The 18,782-nt window shown below is 44.1% G+C and overlaps 1 protein-coding gene across 1 annotated transcript in view; it reads left to right on the plus strand.

Annotated features, from left to right (window-relative positions):
* LOC147747769 (uncharacterized) overlaps positions 1-18,782 on the plus strand; it is an 802,967-nt gene that overhangs the window by 458,024 nt on the left and 326,161 nt on the right. Inside the window, exon 47 of the mRNA XM_086926120.1 lies at positions 9,538-9,590. Within this exon, the coding sequence (XP_086782246.1) occupies positions 9,538-9,590 (53 nt within the window). The remainder of the gene's footprint in view (positions 1-9,537; positions 9,591-18,782) is intronic.

The following is an 18,782-nucleotide window of genomic DNA, read 5'->3' on the forward strand; positions in this document are numbered from 1 at the left end:
GTGAATAGCCTTGCTGTGAACGTGCGAGCCAAGGAGTCTAGCGATTATTAGATTTAGGGTGACAACGCTGGACAAGGTTTATGGTCTGAACGTGATAAGAAGCGCCTAGAATTTGAGAGTTGTTTTGAGAAGTCCATTCACAGGACCTAGAAGGGTCAACATCATAGTCGTAGTTTAAAGTTCTGTTGACGATGTTGACTTGTGCTCTGAAATGTCAATTATAATATTGAATGAAGTCACCAATAAGAAGACGAAGATGACATCTGAGGAGAAAGGTCAACTTAACGGACGGCGAAAGAGACGAAGCAAGGAAAAGGCTGGAAGATTACCTCATGGGGAAAGTCCGTGGTGGGCGTCAAGGGGCGTTCCACCTACACTGCGATTGTGTATTTTAGGGACAGCACCCCGGGGATAAGACAGCGAACAGCTCCGAGCGGATGCCATCATAGAGAGCTCGGTGGAGAGAGCGATCAGCAATGAGCAATTAGCCATTAGCGAAGGCGAAGGCGAACAGCTCAGAGAGAAGGGCAATAGTGCAGATGACTTGAGCAGATGCGCTGAGAGAGATCAGAGCGCAAGAGAGCAGTAGGCCGAGGACCCTTAGAGAGCGGATGGGTAGGCAGAGAGGGTACTGCTTCTTAAACTTAAGTTACCTTTAGAGGCGAAGAGAGTTTGAACTTCTTTGGGAGTCAAACTGCTGACACCTTTTTTAGGTTAGGAACTTGCGAAGTAGGGATGTCACTTAGTATAGAGTAGGGACAGATTTAACTTGATACTTTTCTCTTTCTGTAGATGACGCCAAGGAACCACTTCACATCGATGCTTTAAATTGCTGATTCACGAATTGATTTAGTATTCTTCTGTATACTTATTGAGATTTATCCTGAGAGGATTGTAAACGCACTTAAATTTGACTTTTATATAAAACTTTCAAAACTTCATCAGTTGTAAGTGGTTCTTCAGAGTGGCGTCAGTTTATGGGGTTTATTTAACCTATGTGGGGGTTGTCTTTTACTCAATGACAGATACTACCGGTCCAAAATTGACGAATGAGATAAGTTATTAAATTGATCATAAATTGATATCAAAATCTCATTCCCCGCAAGTTCATCCCTTTTTAATGTAAAGGGGCTTTAATTTTTGTGCAAACGCAGTAGACTCCATAAACCCTCTCTTATTAAAAGAAAACGGTGTGCTCAGCAGGTATCATCAGCTTCACACAGATAACAAGCTATGAGTCACAGGCTATTTTTCTCAAAACTGCAATGTTTCTAACTTAAGCGCGTGCCTCTTACATATTTACTAAGACTCACACATGTTACATTTGTGGGATCTGGTGAAAGGTGGCAGGGAGGGATATGCAATTAGCCCCCTTTGCGCCATTTCAAAAAATGCTGGGCCAGATTCACAAATGTAAACTTAGGTGTTTGGTCTAAGTAGTATCTAAGGTCTAAGTAGTATCTTTACGGGCGCACTTGGGCCGCAGATCGGCCCGAGTGCGGACCTAAAGATACTACTCGCGAATGCCCTTTGTGAATTCCCAAAGTCATAAACTTAGATGTTTGGCTTAAGTTTAGACCAAATGTCTAAGTTTAACTTTGGGAATAGGGCCCGCAGTAATTATCCTTACAAATTGCTTGAGCAGAATGTAGTGCTTACCATAAAGTAGATTTTTGAGGCGTGAGACAAGGCTGGCATGAGCACCGAGCAGTGCAGTGGTAACAGGAGCATTGCTATTCTCATGACTTATTTGCTAACAATTGTGGATCAGCAGCAATGGTCACTGAAGCAGCAGAAGTATGCTGGCAGACGATGAGGGTGAGGAATGTAAAAAGATGAGCCCTAAGACACAATCCCAAGAGCGTATATTGGACTCAGGATTGCCGTCTCCATCAGACTCCCATCTCTGCAACCTGCTAGTGCCGGGGACTTGAACTCAGCCATATGCAACTCGTGACTGCTCTCTTAAAATGTATGTGGCTGCTGTGTGAGTCTAGAAGTCAGTGTGCAACGCTCAGCATTTAGCACTAGGTTCCTTCCCATTCTCCTTGCATAGAGGCTAGAGAAAACCAGAACAAACGGGAAAAACTCTAGGGTGCCCTCATTCCAACAGAAGAAATGCTCAAAGTAATTTTCCATCTCTCTAAGTTCATTTCCTGGTATATTTTTTGTGGCAGACGAGCTTAAGAAAACAAGGGAAGAAAACAAGCCCTACTATCCATTAACAAGGTGGTCTTGAGTGTAAAATCTTCCACCTCAGCTGTTCTGCAGTTCATCTTTTTTAACGAACTGGCCAGAAAGGTTGAGTTTGCATATGCATCACTTATCATCCGCAAGTCTGCCGATGCCGAAGAGCTTTTTACCTTTTTTCCCTCTACGCAAGGGTGCGTGCTCGCCCTGATACTGTTCAATCTATTCATGGCGGATCTATCAAGCCAACTCAACAATGCAACTCCCACTCCCGAGGCTGGGAGGAAAAACCCTAAGCAATCTACTATACGTGGACGACGTCGTACTTCTCAGTCATACTCATACTGGTCTTCAGAAGCTACTGATCAAAATGCATAGCAATGCAATGCAAAACAACTTAAAAATAAACCTGAGTAAAACACGCACAATGTCAATCAACAACAGGAACAAACATCAGAAGTCCTGGTTCCTGGGCGGCTGAAAATAGAGCCATCCCGCGAATACAAATACCTGGGAATCATTTTTGACAGTGAAGGTTCATTTGCCCAGCAGCTGCAGGAAACAAAAAGAAGAGGAGCTCTGATTGCCATCACACTGAAAAACTTAGCCAATCAACTGTCAGGGCCAACTTTGACACCTTACTTGAAAGTCATTCAGGCTAAGCTACTCCCCTCTATTTCCTACGGAAGCGAGGCATTACGAGGAAGAGATTACAGGAACCTAGACACTATCCAGGCAAAAGCTTATAGAACAATGTTCTCGCTCCCGCCCTACTCCTCGCCCGCACAACTAAGGCTGGAGTTTGGCTTGCAAAAACAGGACCTCGCCAGACAGGGAGCTTACATCATTTGTTGCCATAAACTCAGCTCTGCCAGAACCGACACACTAAACTCACTGCTGTGGCATGATATACAAAGCAGGGATGCATCTCAGGCACGCTCCTACCTGAAGGCAGCATTGGGGGCTGCCAAAGCATCTGCGATCTGGGATATGCAACTTGGGCATAACCCGTTCAAAAAACTAGTCTGGAAAAGCGTAAAACATCTTTCCTTATTAGAGGACAAGGCGGCCTTTGCAAAAAGAAACCATGCTTGGATGACATTAAACACGTACAAAACACTGACACCACAAGCATACTTCAGCCAGGGCTATTCAAAAACCATCAAACTGAAGTTCTTGAAACACAGACTAGGGGTGCTGCCCAGCAGAGAACACATTCCACCATGGCTCAGAAGCAACAGCCACAAAGGCTGCCCACTTTGCAACCTAGAAAATGGAGACATACTCCACATGACCTGCCTCTGCGAAGAGCTTCGACAAGCCCGCCAACAGCTCTTAAAGGATCAGTTCAAGCAGATAGGGACTACTACACGAAGGCAAGCGGTGCCCGCCTGCTTGAATCCTGCAAATACCAAACTGAACTGCTGATACGTTAAGTTCCTGGCAATAATAGAGCAAAAACTGCCAAAAACTGCAAAAATCGACGATCACTACCACAACCAACAAGCAAACAGCTACCAGGTTGCAAAGGGTGCATGCTGCCCTGGCCCCGGGAAAAGACTGCTAGATACTCACTTTGGGTCTTCCAATACATGTTTTTAAAAAAATGCTGACTTTAAATGATCAAACTTTTCTATTACATTTTAAATTTTTTAATGCAAAATGTTTGTACTGGTTTTAATTAACTATGCATAATAAACTTACCTTACCTTACCTTACCTTACCTTACCTTACCTTACCTTACCTCTACGCAGTCAATAACATTGACTATGGAGATATCTGAATAAGCAGACCCTCCAGGATATCGCGATTTCGCGATTTGCCGCGAAATCGGCACTTTTGTAAAATTGCCGCGATTTTTACTAAAGTGCCCGCGAAATCGGCACTTTCGTAGAAATCACAGCATTTTTACAAAAGCCGCTATATCCTGGGGTGTCTGTAAACAGTCCAGCATCGCCCAAGCAGCGGAATGTGTGATGTGATCGTCGGCAGTCGTCTCCGAATTCAGACCTGTTGCAGAAAACAAAATGCAGCGCCCAGTTAGGATATCTGTGCATTTACACCACCCTCTGCCAGCCTCTTTTATAAACGCTGCCCCGCCTCCTCTCCACTCGGAAAGTTAATGATTTAACACACAACACACCATGCAGCGAGTTAACTCTCTCCTCCCCCCTGATCCCGAAGCCATTACACAAAAGGAGAGTCAGGATTATCTGACAGGGGCCCTTGTTATCCCTGCAGGAGCTGAATGTGTCCAAGATCAGCCAGTGAAAGAAACTGCACGGCCGGCCTGGCCCCGGAGGCATGTCCAGGCTCACAGTGCACGGGAAATAAAGACACCGCGCAGCAGGTCTGGATAGGGGAATCTGAGCCTCTGCACAGCTGTCCAGGGTCCAAGCCCAGGGACAGGCAGAAGAAAAGAAACCAAGACTGCTGGCCTGGCTCCGGAGGCATGCCCATGGACAAGCTGAGAAAGGGAACTAAAGTCACTCCAAAGAGAGCCTGGCTCTGGAGGCATGTACAAGGACAGGCTGGGAATGGGAACTAAAGAGTTACATCTAACTTAGATGTAACTCAATGAAACTCGCAATTTATGATTTTGCATGACAGTGAATGAGTTGTTTTTGAGTAAGTCCCTTTCTTTCCATTATTTTATTTCTGGCGTGCTGCAGCCTTCTGCAGTGGATGCTTAACGCTGCCACAGCCTTGTTCCTGTTTATGTAACTTGTCTAGTTGGCCATCGGACTCAATGGGCTTTACATTTTCTTATCCCACGGGGACATCCACATGTCTTGGCTGTTTGGAGACATACATTCCACGTCGTTTGATTTTTCACCTGAATCAAAACCTTGCACTTGAATTCCTTTCTCTGTGGTTGTGCCTGAGGTTTGTTTGCACTTCGTAGTCCCAGCAAGCATTGCCTTGAAATATCGTTTTTTTTTTTTTGCCAGGAGGTTGTGTTGTATGCTTGATTCCATTTCCTGCGTGTAATGGAGAGAACAAAGTGAAAAAGTTATGCAGCAGCATAACCATCCTCTGGATTCATCATAATCCTTGTTTGCTTTTTTCAGAACACACAGCTGCTCTCCAACGATTCTTTGCTTAATGGGAAGACAGTGCAGGTTTTTTATATCCAGAGACACTGAGCAGAATTTGGGAATCTTTAGCAGAAATCAAGCTGAAGAATTTGGAGGACCTGCAGTTTGCTGATATTGTCAGGGCTTTAAGTGGGCCGGGTCTCATGGGTGATGAGCATTGGCCAGACCCTCCAGTCTTCAAAGATGTTGGTTACTTTACAAAATATTGTGTTTTCCCTCACCTTTAACAATCATGCGCAAAATACAGCAGTGCTAGCCAAATCATGTTGGCTGATACAACAACTCTGCTTCTCATTTAGCGCTTAAAAGATGAGAGAGCATGCAGATTACATCAGTCTAAAATGATGAACCCCAAACAGTAGTGATATCATAAAACATTTTTCCAGTATAGATGATGAAATGCCTTCCCACAAGTCATGAAACAAATGCTGTTGTAGTAAGTGATACCAATTACAGTGGCGGCTCCTCTGCTATGCGGACTACTTTCTAGGCAGATATAGACATGTGCTGGAGCAAAATGCCGTCACTGATAACGCAGCTAGGCAATGGTTAAAAGGGCAGTGTCTCAGGCCATATTCTATAGGTGGGCGGGGCCGAAACGTGAATGACATTTGAAAAGATCACTAGATGGAGACGGCCTGAAAGTCACACTTTAGGTATATATGTATTTATTTCTATTACAATTTTTTTTTATTGAACATGTTAACATTATTAATAAACATGAGTCTTATTAGCTACAGCTGTGTCTATGCCAATATAAAGTGTCTACATTGTAAATAAACCTAATATACATAGATTCATGTTGTTAAATAACTCAAAAAACGAAGATATCTGTGTTTGTTGTAGGAAAAGTGGCCAAATAAAATGCCGCAAAATTGCCGCTAAATTTCCATATTTGTGCCGCTAAATTTCCATTTTTGTGCCGCTAAATTTGCTAATCCATGCCGATATATCCTGGGGGGTCTGAATAAGGTTGGGCCTTGAGATGCCCACTTATACTTAAAGCAGCTTTGGCTTCACTGCTTTTTTGCTTTACATTTTTTTAAAATGTGTCTTATGTTTTACCGTAAGTTAGATGAAAAGGGGCTGAGCATCTATTGCACTTGGCCTTGGACAGCAGGCGTATTTTCATCTCCACTGTTGTCTACGATGCATTTTCTATTTTGCATCGTAATATTGTGACCAATCATTAAATGTATGGCACTGGCACACATGCATATGACACACACATTGTGCCTTACATCCCTTAACATTACCACAGTCTCTGAACTCTCCATGAACGTTTACACTTGCTATGGTCATGATCGGCATTTTCAGCAATCTGTCCTTTTTCTGGTCATTCATATTCCTGTTGCCATGAAAAATGGACGTCGTGGGAGCATTTTGGTGTTTGATCTCTGTCAAGCTAATAATAAGCAGCTTGGCAGCATTTTGACATTTGATCTCGGTCAAGCTAAGAATAACAAGCAGCGATGGGCCGAAAGCCACAATTCCAAAAATATAGAGTTCTCCCAAAAATCATAAAGAATGAAACCATGAGGCGACTGTAATTGGCCAGTGCTCCTCTACCTTGAACGGAAGTGAGCTATTGGCTGCCAAAACAACTCAGGATGCAGCAATTAAGAGGGGCACTGGAGGGAACCTATGGCAAGCAGCAGGTGGGAATACTGTTGTGTAAGTGATTACAGAAAGCCGTGCAGACAGCGCATGTGCGTTGTAGGTCCAACTTAAAAAAGAAGAAACACCACGTAAAACTGCATACTCTTGACAAAGAAATCAAACAAAATGAAAAACAACCATACCATGGGCATAACAAATCCTAAATGTCTAAAAAAATGCAATATAAATATAAAAAGCACTGAGCTGAGTGGCCACTTGTAGACATCTTCAAAGTTCTTAATGGATAAGGACACCAGGACACCTGCTTCTTCTCGTGCCTCAAAATACGGTTTCAATATACAAGTGGTTTTCTGGCTCTCCTCTCTTGATTCCAACCCATCCAGGACATGGGTTATAAATACCAAGCTCCTAGTCCAAGTACAATCAATATGAGTTATTATCATGCTGTTCCCCTGCTATAGATTACTCAGGGTCGATCATTCAAACCATGAATGCTTAAAGCAATATGTACGTTTGTACCTGCAGGCTTTAACCTTTGAAGGAAATTTAGAATTCTCCTTGCAATGGAAATAATGCTGATCACATAGGAATAGTGTTTGTGGGATCGTTGCCAACATAATGCAACACGGACCACTCATTAAAATGCTATTTACATTTGTTATCATCTGAGGTTTACATGGACATGCATATTTTCTCTGATATGGTCACTGATGTCAAAAGCTCTTCAATGCAATTTCCTGTTTTCCGCAGGTGATTGGCCTTGTAGTTGGTTTGGACTATTGATTGTGTGTTCTAATCCACGGTGTTTCTCATTACATGGAATGTCTCTTTTCAACCTTTGTTTACATGAAGTCACTGGGGGTATGAAGCAAGTAGTGTTACAACAGAACACAAGCTTTGTAAGTAAATAGACAGGTTGCCTACGAAGCACCTCACTTCCAGAAAATGCAAGATGGGCAAGGCATAGAACAAATATGTATGAGCTCTGACTGGTATGATGAGGAGTGTCGTATTATGCAGTGCATCAAAGTTTGCACATGGGTAATAAGTGGAAGAAACTTGGGCAAGAGAGAACTAATGCAGGAGAATGGAGGATTCTTGAGGGTGCTGCTGCTGTAGGGACAAAGACAGGACCAAATATGTGCACACTAATTTTGAGAAAGAGACTTACTGGCCCAATAATACTTGTAAGATTCATAACTGCTTTCAATTGAAAGATATTCAGGATTCTTTGCTATGACCCTGCTCCCCTTTAATGTTCCTTTTTGCTATACTTTCTTATAATGGAAACAATGCCCAAGAAATAATGTAGTAATCGGAACTCCTGGTGTTTTGTGAGAATTGTATGGTTTACAGTTTGTAAAATTGTACTGTGAGTGCCTGGCATTATAATCTCTTGCCTTTCCTACTATGGTTCTTAAAAGAGGCTATTGAACCCCAATGACATGTTCAGAGATAAGAACCAAAGTTGCACAATCTTACTGTCATGTTTCCTCATCACTTTAAATCTTCTCCAAGTTTTCCTAGGCCCATTAAAGTATTCCCAGGGCTGTAGGAATAATATATCTTAGTTAAAACGAGCCTGTAGCACTGTCACATTGGTCATGGTATCTACAGAGTTCAACTTTAGATCTCTTGATGGATACTCTTCTGTTCTTCTGTCTTCTGATGGATACTCTTCTGTTCTTCTGTCTCTTGATGGATACTCTTCTGTTCTTTTGTCTCCTGATGGATACTCTTCTGTTCTTCTGTCTCTTGATGGATACTCGTCTGTTCTTCTGTCTTCTGATGGATACTCTTCTATTCTTCTGTCTCTTGATGGATACTCTTCTGTTCTTCTGTCTTCTGATGGCTACTCTTCTGTTCTTCTGTCTCTTGATGGATACTCTTCTGTTCTTCTGTCCTCTGATGGATACTCTTCTGTTCTTTTGTCTCTTGATGGATACTCTTCTGTTCTTCTGTCTCTTGACTACACTTGATTTGTTGTTGCCCCGGTATGTCGCAGTCCCGTAGGATTCTTTTAAAACAAATATGGCTCCGTAACGGGGTACGGACAGTGAAAGAAGCAACTTCAGTTCTCTTTTCCTGTACTACACCACAGGACTTGGCAAGATTTGGGAGATACATGGCCGAGCTGCGTCTTAGGCTTATGGAATAAGAGGGGGCAGGCATTATTAAAGGCAACTTGGTCTGTTAAACTAGTATTTTCCAACAAGGCCGAACCGACAATGAACTGACAATCATTTGCACACTTTTTAAATGTATATAATATATCCTCTTACTTAGTATTCAACGGTTGCAAGTAAACCCAATGTTCTTTTATTGTATAAGTATGTATTTTTAAAACAATTGTTTCAATTTGTTTTTAAAACCGCATGTAAGTTATATTGCAGATGGTTTTAAGTAACTGTGCAATAAAATAAATAAATACTCGTCTGTTCTTCTGTCTTTTGATGGTTACTCTTCTGTTCTTCTGTCTCTTGATGGATACTCTTCTGTTCTTCTGTCTTCTGATGGATACTCTTCTGTTTTTCTGTCTCTTGATGGATACTCTTCTGTTATTTTGTCTCTTGATGAGAACTCTTCTGTTCTTCTGTCTTCTGATGGAAACTCTTCTTCTCTTCTGCAGGATGTTGCTGCTGGGGCTGGTCCTCATGTCTTTGCTGCCTGTGGGGGAGTCCGGTAAGAGCACAAGTTGATCATCGAAAGAAGCTAAATTAGCCTTTATTGTGTTTCAGGCTCACAGCATTGTAATAACTATAGTACTAAAATGATGTTCTTGTTGACAAAGGTGTTCAGGGTTGTGCTCCCATTGGTGCAGCAGTTGCAGTGGCACCGGGGTCCAGAGGCCTAAGCGGCCTGCTGAACTTGGATTATTATTGTATTTCAAAGTTCAAACAGTGGCCAGGGGGCCGATTTCCTTCCTTGCACTAGGGTCCATGTCACACTGGTTACACCACTGTAGTTGTTCCCCTCGGTACATGCACAACAGCTGTATCTATGGCTGTGAATCTAAACGTACTAGCAATACCAACTGCTCTTTATATACCACTTTACATTTCCTCCATTTCCAAGACAGGTAACACCTAATCCTGTTATCCAATTTATGTGTTAAGTTTGCCTCCACTCAGGAGGATGGAAGGCAGTTTATATCTTGCCAGAATTCAAACTCGATATTGTGTATTATGACTATTTGTAAAGCAACACATCCCACCTGGGAAGGTATCCAGGCGCCTGATAAGCATGAGACATAGCTGGCCGAGTCTGAGGTGTAGGTAAAGACCAGCTAATCCCTGATTTGTTCGAGAGGTGAATAGTCTATCTCCTTAACTATCCTTTAGATGCACGTTATTCTAATACAATGTATACAAGCATTGGCAAAGCCAATAGGTTTTTCCTTTTTGACCTACTGCCTTTGTCAATGCTTTTTGTTGATGCAGGAAGCATAGCAATACAGTTCTCACAATGTTAAGGTATGCATGTTCATGTTTAGACACAATTTTAGGATAAATGATAACATGTCTGCTGCAAACCAAGTGTGGACTGATAGAATAGGATAGATGAGATCACTGATACCACAACACAATAGGAGCATAGTGTTCAATTTCAAATAGTTGACAATCCATGTACACCCAATATCAATTATCAAAAATAACAATAAACAAGAAGACATTCCAAAAGACGAGCTGTTTCGTCTGTAGTAGCATAAGAAGTCATGTAGTCCAAGCAGGCCCCCATGCCAGTCAGGGAATGCCAGGGTAAAGCAAAGAGAAATTAAAAGGGGCGGGGGTGGAGCACACACCTGAGAAGGAGGGAACATCGAGAACATATGTACTCTATGTTTGGTCGGTACAGAGAGTAGTAGGGTGTGGCGGGGACAATCAGCTGGTTGGTCAAGATGGAGAGTCTCCGGTGTGGGGATTGCGGGATCCCTGTCAGAACTCGTGGATGAAAGCAGGTAGCCACGTAGGGGTTGCCAGATATATTTCGGTCTGGCGGTGGGGTGGTTGAAGAGAAGCATACAGCTCTCTAGTAGTGTGGCAATACGGCATGCTAGGGAGACATTTATGAACTGTGGGTGGGTGGAGCGTACCCCAGTGTAAAGCTATGTCATGCCTGGCAAGCACCAGACCCATGGAGGTGAATCGTCCAATGCTCTTTGGGAGCTCCAGCGCATATTCCAAGAGGGTGAGGTGCGGGTATGGGTCCAGGTCAGTTTCTACCATGCGCATCAGATGGGAGAAAATCCTGCATCAGAAGTGCGCAATATGCCTGCATTTCCACGGCATGTGCAAAAATTCAGCACCAGTAATTTGGTATTTGTGAGATTGTGTGTGGTCATATTTATGTTGGTCGGCGGGGTAATGTAGGCTCACAGATATGTTTTTAAAGTGAATACGTTTATTGTGATGATTGCGTGAAACCAATCTGGTTTGTGCACAACAGGCGAAGCGCATCTTGTCCATCAGGGGCCGGCCCAAGTGCTTCTCTTAGTGGGCTCTGAGCTTTTCGCCCGGGCCGGGAATAGCATTATACTAGCATGATACAATTTGGAAGCTAGTCATCTCCAGTCAGATTCATCTATGATTGAGTGTATTGAATAAAATTAATCAGGCACTCACAGGTACGTTGGCTCCTAATGCACTGTGTATGTGATGGAGGATAAAATGGAGCATTACAGTGGGCACGACAAAAGTGAGTGTCTGTAGAATGCATCAGGGGATGATCATCTGTGAAGATGTTCTCAATATATGCCCTACTTCGTGTGGTTGACTATCGCTTCAAAGGTGATGGGGAGTGAGGGATTATCTAAAAGGGACAAGGCTGGAGAGTAGAGTAGGGTGCTCCCGAGCACTCTCTGCAGCTTCCACCATGCCCAGCACATCAACGGTGCGTCATAGTTTAATCAAATGACTTGCTCCTTGTTTTGATGTAGAAAAATCCTTAAATATTTGACTGGCCCATCGCACCACTGAAGTTGAAACTCACAGCCCAGACCTTTGTGGCAGGGGTGAGGGGGAAGAGTTCTGGTTTTGATCAATTTATCTGGAGGCCAGAATGGCCCCCAAACCAGATCACTTCACGAAGAATTGGGGCTAGATTTTCTTTCAGATTCTGCATAAAGAGGAGGATGTCATCTGTATATTTGGAAATAAGAAAAAGGCCTGGCTTGAACTGCATGCCACAATGCAGAAGGCAAAGGTGGAGATGTCTAACCAAGGGGTGCATGGCTATGACAAAGTTAAGGGGACCCTGTCTGATGGAAAGGGGCAGTAAGTGAGCCGTTGGCCATGATGCGAGGGCCAGCTTAAAAGAGATCTAGAAGGTATACCAAGTTTGCTGAGAACTGCATGGAGAAATAGCCATTCAAGAGAATCAAATACCTTCTTGGCGTCTCATGAAGCTATCGCAGCAGGAGTATCTGCAGAGACCTCACAGATTCAGAGCTGTAGAGCAGTACGGAACGAACGCGATTTCACTAGGGCAGGGCCGGACTGACTACTGGGCAGTTTGGAATGCTGCTGAGCTGGGGGCTGATTTCACTGCGGTGGGGGTTGATTTCATTCATGGAGACCTGCGTGTGCTTCGAAATAATTAAAGCAAAACTAAATTCATTTAGCACACGCAGGTCTCCATGAATGAAATCAGCCCCCAGTTCAGCAGCATTCCAAACTTCCCGGTAGCCAATCCGGTCCTGCCCTAGGGATATGTTCTGCTCCATCAGGAGTTAGAGGTTGTTTGAAGGATCAAAGTTAAGATTTTGTTGTGGATATTTAGAAGTAATAGGGGTCTGTAAGAACCCCTGTATAGAGGGTCCTTGCCTGGCTTGGGAGTAGGGTTAGTTCCAATTCCCACAGGGAGGGGAGCAGGACACTTAAGATGAGAGATTCTTCAAAGACGGCCAATAATCGAGGTGCAAGAAGAGGTTTGAAATTTGCCATCCATCAAGGCTGAGGGCTTTGGAGTCATCTAGAGAATAAATGGCTTGAAGCACCTCGCCACTAGTAAGAGGTTCACTAAGGAACTAACACTGTGGACTGGATATCCATTCCATCACCAACTCCTTCAGATAGGCTGCCTCTGCCGTTATATCGCCTGAGTGCCGGGCAGTGTAGAGATGGATGTAATATTGAAGGAGCATCTCCAAGATCTCCTTGTTGGAAGTAACCAATCCACCTCTGTCAGCCTACAGCTCCGCTATGTAGGAAGTGCCTCTAGGGGGGGCAAAGAAGCCGGGCAAGCGTGCCCTGGGGCACTAATCCTCACGTTACCTACGAGCTCTGGTTTATTTTCCCAAAAATAGAACCTTACTGTCTGTCAGATCTAGATAGTTAGTTAGCAATGTAGCACAGACATGCGGTGGGGGTTCCCCACGGCGTTGGGCAATGACAGAATCCAACTTGGTAAGGTCTATCTTTGCAGAAGTCTTTTGCATAAGTCCGCAGTACACCAGAGTGCTTGGATATGCAGATGCCCCAAATGTATTTTTTAAATGCTTCCCACAGGACAGCATGGTAATCCACAGATCCCTCCTTAACGTGAAAGTATTCCAGAACAGGCATGCGTAACCCAGAGTGGAAGAGGGCGTCCTGCAGGGCCAGTGAAGGGAACCACTAGTGGCCTTCCCCGTTATCCCCAAATGGGATGCTAACTGTGGCATGCAGGGGAAAGTGGTCTGAGAGTGTGTAGGATAGATGCTGGACTTTAGCAGGAGCAACGTGTCGTGGCTTTTGAGGGTGCACTTTCACTGTGGGATGAAGTAGCTTTGAGATGATTTAGGAGACCTGTGTATAGGATGACGTGTTTCAAAGGTGGATGGTAAAACTAAGTGGCACAATTTTAGATTACGTGAGGCTTTACCACTGGATTCGTCATTTGTGCAGATAAATTAATTTGTCCATTTGGTTTTTCCCACATTTTGTGCTCAGTTTTACCACCAGGTTAGATAGTTAAGAGTAAATTGAAGTTGAAAACTCAAGTGATGGTCTACATCACCAGCATGTCTTCAATCATTGTGATATCTGGGAAGGGAGTTGGTGGATGTGGTTGTTGTAAGGAGGAATTTGTGAGAGGGACATTGTGGTATGAGTGCTATAGTCATATTGCATTAACTACTGATCTTCCTAGTGCAGGAGTAAGTTGCACTGCAAATGCAAAGGATGTGCTGTAACGGCCAGAGCTACCAACTCTGGAACTGGGAAACCAGGTTTGACTCCCTGTGTCAGTTCAACATCTTGCAATTCTGGGCAAATAACATAAGGGCATAGTTATGACACAACATGGTGCAAGCGGAATGCAAACCCATAATGTAGTTTATGAAGCTACGCATGGTCACCTTTATGAAGCTACGCATGGCCCTGAGTGGCTTCACATATCAGCAATAATGTAACGCAGCGCAAATCGCTGCATTGCGTTACTCTGCCATGGGAAGGTATTCCAGGGGTGTTGTGTGGGTGTTCTCATGCAACTTCCATGGTTCTTGAGGCATTCGCAGATTTATCAAAAGTGGTAGACCTGGGAATGCCCCTAAAAAATACACCTTCCCATTGGAGGCGTAACTAGGAGAAATGTCGGAGTTTTTTCTTGTTACTTCCTCTTTCTATTTCTGCTGCATTCTGCATTATACATAAAAAGAGGAATATGTCTCTCAGGATTGTTTTTGAGCTAAAAGGTACCCCTACCTGCACAAAAACAATCCTGCATGCAACACAGGCACCCTTACATGCAAGGGTGCCTGCAATGGCGCTAGGCAGCCAAAATGGTGCCAGCGCAGGGACAAAGCCAGGAACGCGCCATATACTTCTAAATACTTTTAAATATAGTGCATTCCTGCCCTATCCCTGTAACGCAGCACAGCAGAGCAAAGTAACTACATGTGCTGCATTGAGTTACTTTTCTATAAATATGGCCCTCTCCCCCTGCCTTGCACAACAAATATTGAATGTGTCCTTGTGTAACTTAACTGGGGCTCATGGGAAGCACTCCAATACCTTTGGATTGAGTTTTCGCAGTAAAAACTATGACAATTTCTCCTTGTTTGTCCTCTATCTACGTGTGTTGCATTCTGCATTGACGAGTGTAAACTGTGCAGCATAGGCTGAGAGGCCACTGTAGAATGAAGGGACAACGCTCCTTCTACAACTAACCAATGCTGGTTCAATAGCTGCACTAAGGGGGCCCCAGTATATATTTTTTCAAAGAATCTGACTGTTGAAATAATTTGTTCCATAACTGCTACGTTTTCAGATAGTGTATATCTGAAATTTACATGGTCTCATAGTACTTACGAGCAACATTCTACAGCTAAATGTGTGACATATCAAGTGACACTCTTCCTGAGTGTAATATAATTTAAAGATAATGACTTGCATTTTTGCACTGCTTTTTCAATGACGGGCTGAGGCCTCATAGCACTCTTAATGCAGAAGTCACTATTCCCCACGCACCAACCAGGATTCATGTCTGTTCGACAGTGGAGCTCAAATATGTGTAACAGATGCTTTTTACTTCAGTGATGTGGACACCAGCTCAAAAATGCGTAACTCTAACCCCTGATGCCTGATAGTTAGCAGAACTGATGTTCTACCTTACTCTAAGCATGAAAATACTAGATTAAAGCAGGCTTAATATTCAATGGGTCTATGCCCACTCCGGTGCACCTATGGACTCCTACTGAGCAGCACATGAGCGAGATACCCTAAAAGTTGCAATACAATGATAGCCATGTTGTTGCCTCTCCTTGCCCCAGTGGTCTTCAAACGTTTTAATGCTGCGCCACCCCAGTGGATTTTCTTCCCACATTTATTCTGTTAAATTGTATCTATTAAAAGTATCCACAGTGTGCGGCTGGGGGGTTTGTGGAATATTTGGAGTCCCTTCCCTTTTGACACATACTATCTCCTAGGATATAAATGACTAAAGACGTTAGTGATGGCTCATCTTTTGGCCAGAGCCTGGAGGCCCCCCTGGGATCCCCTGACGCCCCACTAGGGGATCCACTCCTCAGTTTGAAGACCCCTGCCTTACCCTCTGCTTCCTTAAAGGCCTCAGATGCCTTTGGTAGCAGAAAAGGTGATGCCTGCAGTAGGGGATGAAGGACAAGGTTTAATATTCTCACTTTTTAAAAGAGTCACTTAGTCCATCAATGACACACATTTATTTCTCCTACAGGCCGGAACAATTCACAATCAGGTGTGCGATTTAAATTAGAAATGAGATGTACCCACAATTTAGAATATGTAGATCAAGGAGCTGAGCCTCTTTATTGTGCCCAGTGATGACATCTTAGATCTAGCCAGTCCTTTCTGGCCGTCGTTCCCAGAATTAAGAGAGCAAGAGCTGGTGGTAGGATGTTCTCCCTGAATGCTGCCAAACATTGGAACTCCCTTCCTTTGAAGCTTAGATCCAACCCCAATCTCCTCTTGTTCCGAAAACAGTTAAAAACTCTTCTGTTTCATGCCCACCATTAATTTCTTTCCTAGGTAACCCTCTTTTGTTCAGTAAACATACCTTCTATTAGCGCTTGGACGCCCTTGGGCAACAACCGCGCTTTACAAATACCCATTTCATTTCATTTCATTACATTGTGTGAAGGAGTCTATGATGACACTTGCTCGCTGTGTGTGAAATTACTCTGCAGTTAACTAACACGCAACCCACCAAATTAACAAATGAAGCACAATACCAGCAAGCATGGCTGGATTCATTTAAAAAACAGAATGGTGTACTCTTGTGATGTGTAGAATATGTATGGTTGAAACAGTTGAAAAAGAACAATGGGTTGTCTAGGAATTAAGATTCATAGTCCATTTGAACTAATGGGGTCCCTGTGATTCAATCAAAAGCAACACCTATTTATGTTGGCAACATCTTGAGCCTAGAAGAAAAAAAATCAGCGGGTCACCTGAGGACATCAAGGCATCTGTCTAAACACCTGCACAAAATATGGAGGTTTTGGCTCCCAGTAATCAGTTTTACAATCCTGCTAGGAGCATCCGGTCCTCGTATTAATGTTATGTTATGTTAGGTGGTATTTATAAAGCTTAGTTGTCGCTCAGAGGAGCATCATGACGCTGTAGGTAATTAAGTTGCAGGTATAGAGCAGCAGCTACTGAGAAACATGCTTAAAGAGTTAAATCAAGGCTCTACATTGGGCATCAGAAGAGGTGAAGATCCAGGTTTTTGGGGCTTCCTATAAAGAGTGTCTGACTGGATGAGGCGGAGGTTACAAGGGAGTTGGTTCCAAGCCTTAGTGCCTAATACTGCAATGAATTTCCTTCCTTTGGAAATACATTTAAAGGTTGGGGGTTTTAAGAAATTTGAGTTAAAAGATCTAAGTGTGCAACAGGGTACGTAGTGGGTAAATCTGGACCGAATGTCCTGGGGGCCAGCGGAATGAAAGCTTCTAAAAGTGATTATTAAAAGTTGGCCTGATATATAGTGCTCACTATTCTAGTGATCACTGTGTATCATACCGAACAACCCTTATTGATGATTGGTTGTAAGTCAACCGTATAGACCAGCTATCCTAGTAGCATGGATACGAGCAGTCTTCGGGCTAAACTCTAGAGGGCGTGTTAAGCCAGCTGTTATACCATCACATATACCCCTTGAACACCAAGTGAAAGGACACCACACAAGTTGTTATGAAAATAAAAGGATATTTATTTAGAACCCAACAACCCTGGACTCTTTATGAGGACAGGGTGCTAAGCACAATACAAAGCTCTTAAAGAAATACTGAAAGTTGCACAATTTACGCAAATGCCCGAGGGGCATGGAAAACCATATACTACAAAAGTGGAATGCGAAATACTAGCAGGTAAGTAACTAATCTCAGAGGCTTTGGGATCGCTAGGACTGTACTACTGAACCTTCACATTACTAGCAGGAGGCCTAGGGGGATCGGGTGCAGAGTGTGCACTCTCACGCGGGATGTGGAACAAAGTCTATGGATGCTAGATTTCGTAAAGTTAGTGTTATCGGACGAATCCGACTAGGTAGAGCTGAAACGAAAAAGGATCTAGACACTGGGATAGTTAAGCTATGCTGGAGCACCGAAGTGCTTAGGTTACCTAGCCCAGGGGCTGCGGATGCATAGGTCTCAAAAGACGTCGGGAATCCTCGTTGCAGTCTATGGAGCCTGAAAAAAGAAGTTGCTGGCAGGCGACCAGTGATGAAGTTTGATGTGATCCAAGCCTGGATCAATGAAAATGGATACCTGTAAGCAGAGGGGACCAAGTTCTGAATCACTAGCCAGTGATCAGGTGGGCACCAGGATGGCACCGGACGAAGTCACCTCGACCAGGTGAGTGGGCGACACTGGGCTCTGCAGTCTCTCAGACCAGGAGGCGTTGTCGGCGACCAGGATGGAGGGCGAGCTGTCCCACGGTGGTATCTGCTGTCGACGTCGCTGGACCCGGGATTGGGGCTACAACTCTGGGCAAATGCAAGCCCACGCGTTGGACTCAAGATGGTGTCTGGAGTGGACCAGGAGGGTCCGGGGTGCTCCTCTGTTGGAGGGGAGCAAGGGCCAGTCTGGAGCAACCAGACCAGCGGTGTTGTCGTCGTAGTTCGTCGTCAGAAGGGCCACTAGCCAACGGGCAAGTGACCTGGACAATGCGGTGAGCAGCAAAGAGCAGAAGGGCCCCACGCAGATCTCGTGGATGCTGGAGGGCTGGACTTTGGTGCTGGAGCTGCTCAGGGTCGGGGCTTCTCAAACCCCAAAGCACTCACTCGAGGATCCCTCGGCGGTCGTGCTGGGCAAGCGTCGTGCAGTCTTGAAGATGGCCGGTCCCTCGAGGTCTCGTCACACCCACGAATCTCAGCTGGGCTGATGATGCAGGTAGAGGTCAGAGGTGCCAGGGAAGCCGG

The sequence above is a fragment of the Lissotriton vulgaris genome, chromosome 1_1 (assembly GCF_964263255.1).
Source record: "Lissotriton vulgaris chromosome 1_1, aLisVul1.2, whole genome shotgun sequence".
Taxonomy (NCBI): Eukaryota; Metazoa; Chordata; class Amphibia; order Caudata; family Salamandridae; genus Lissotriton; species Lissotriton vulgaris.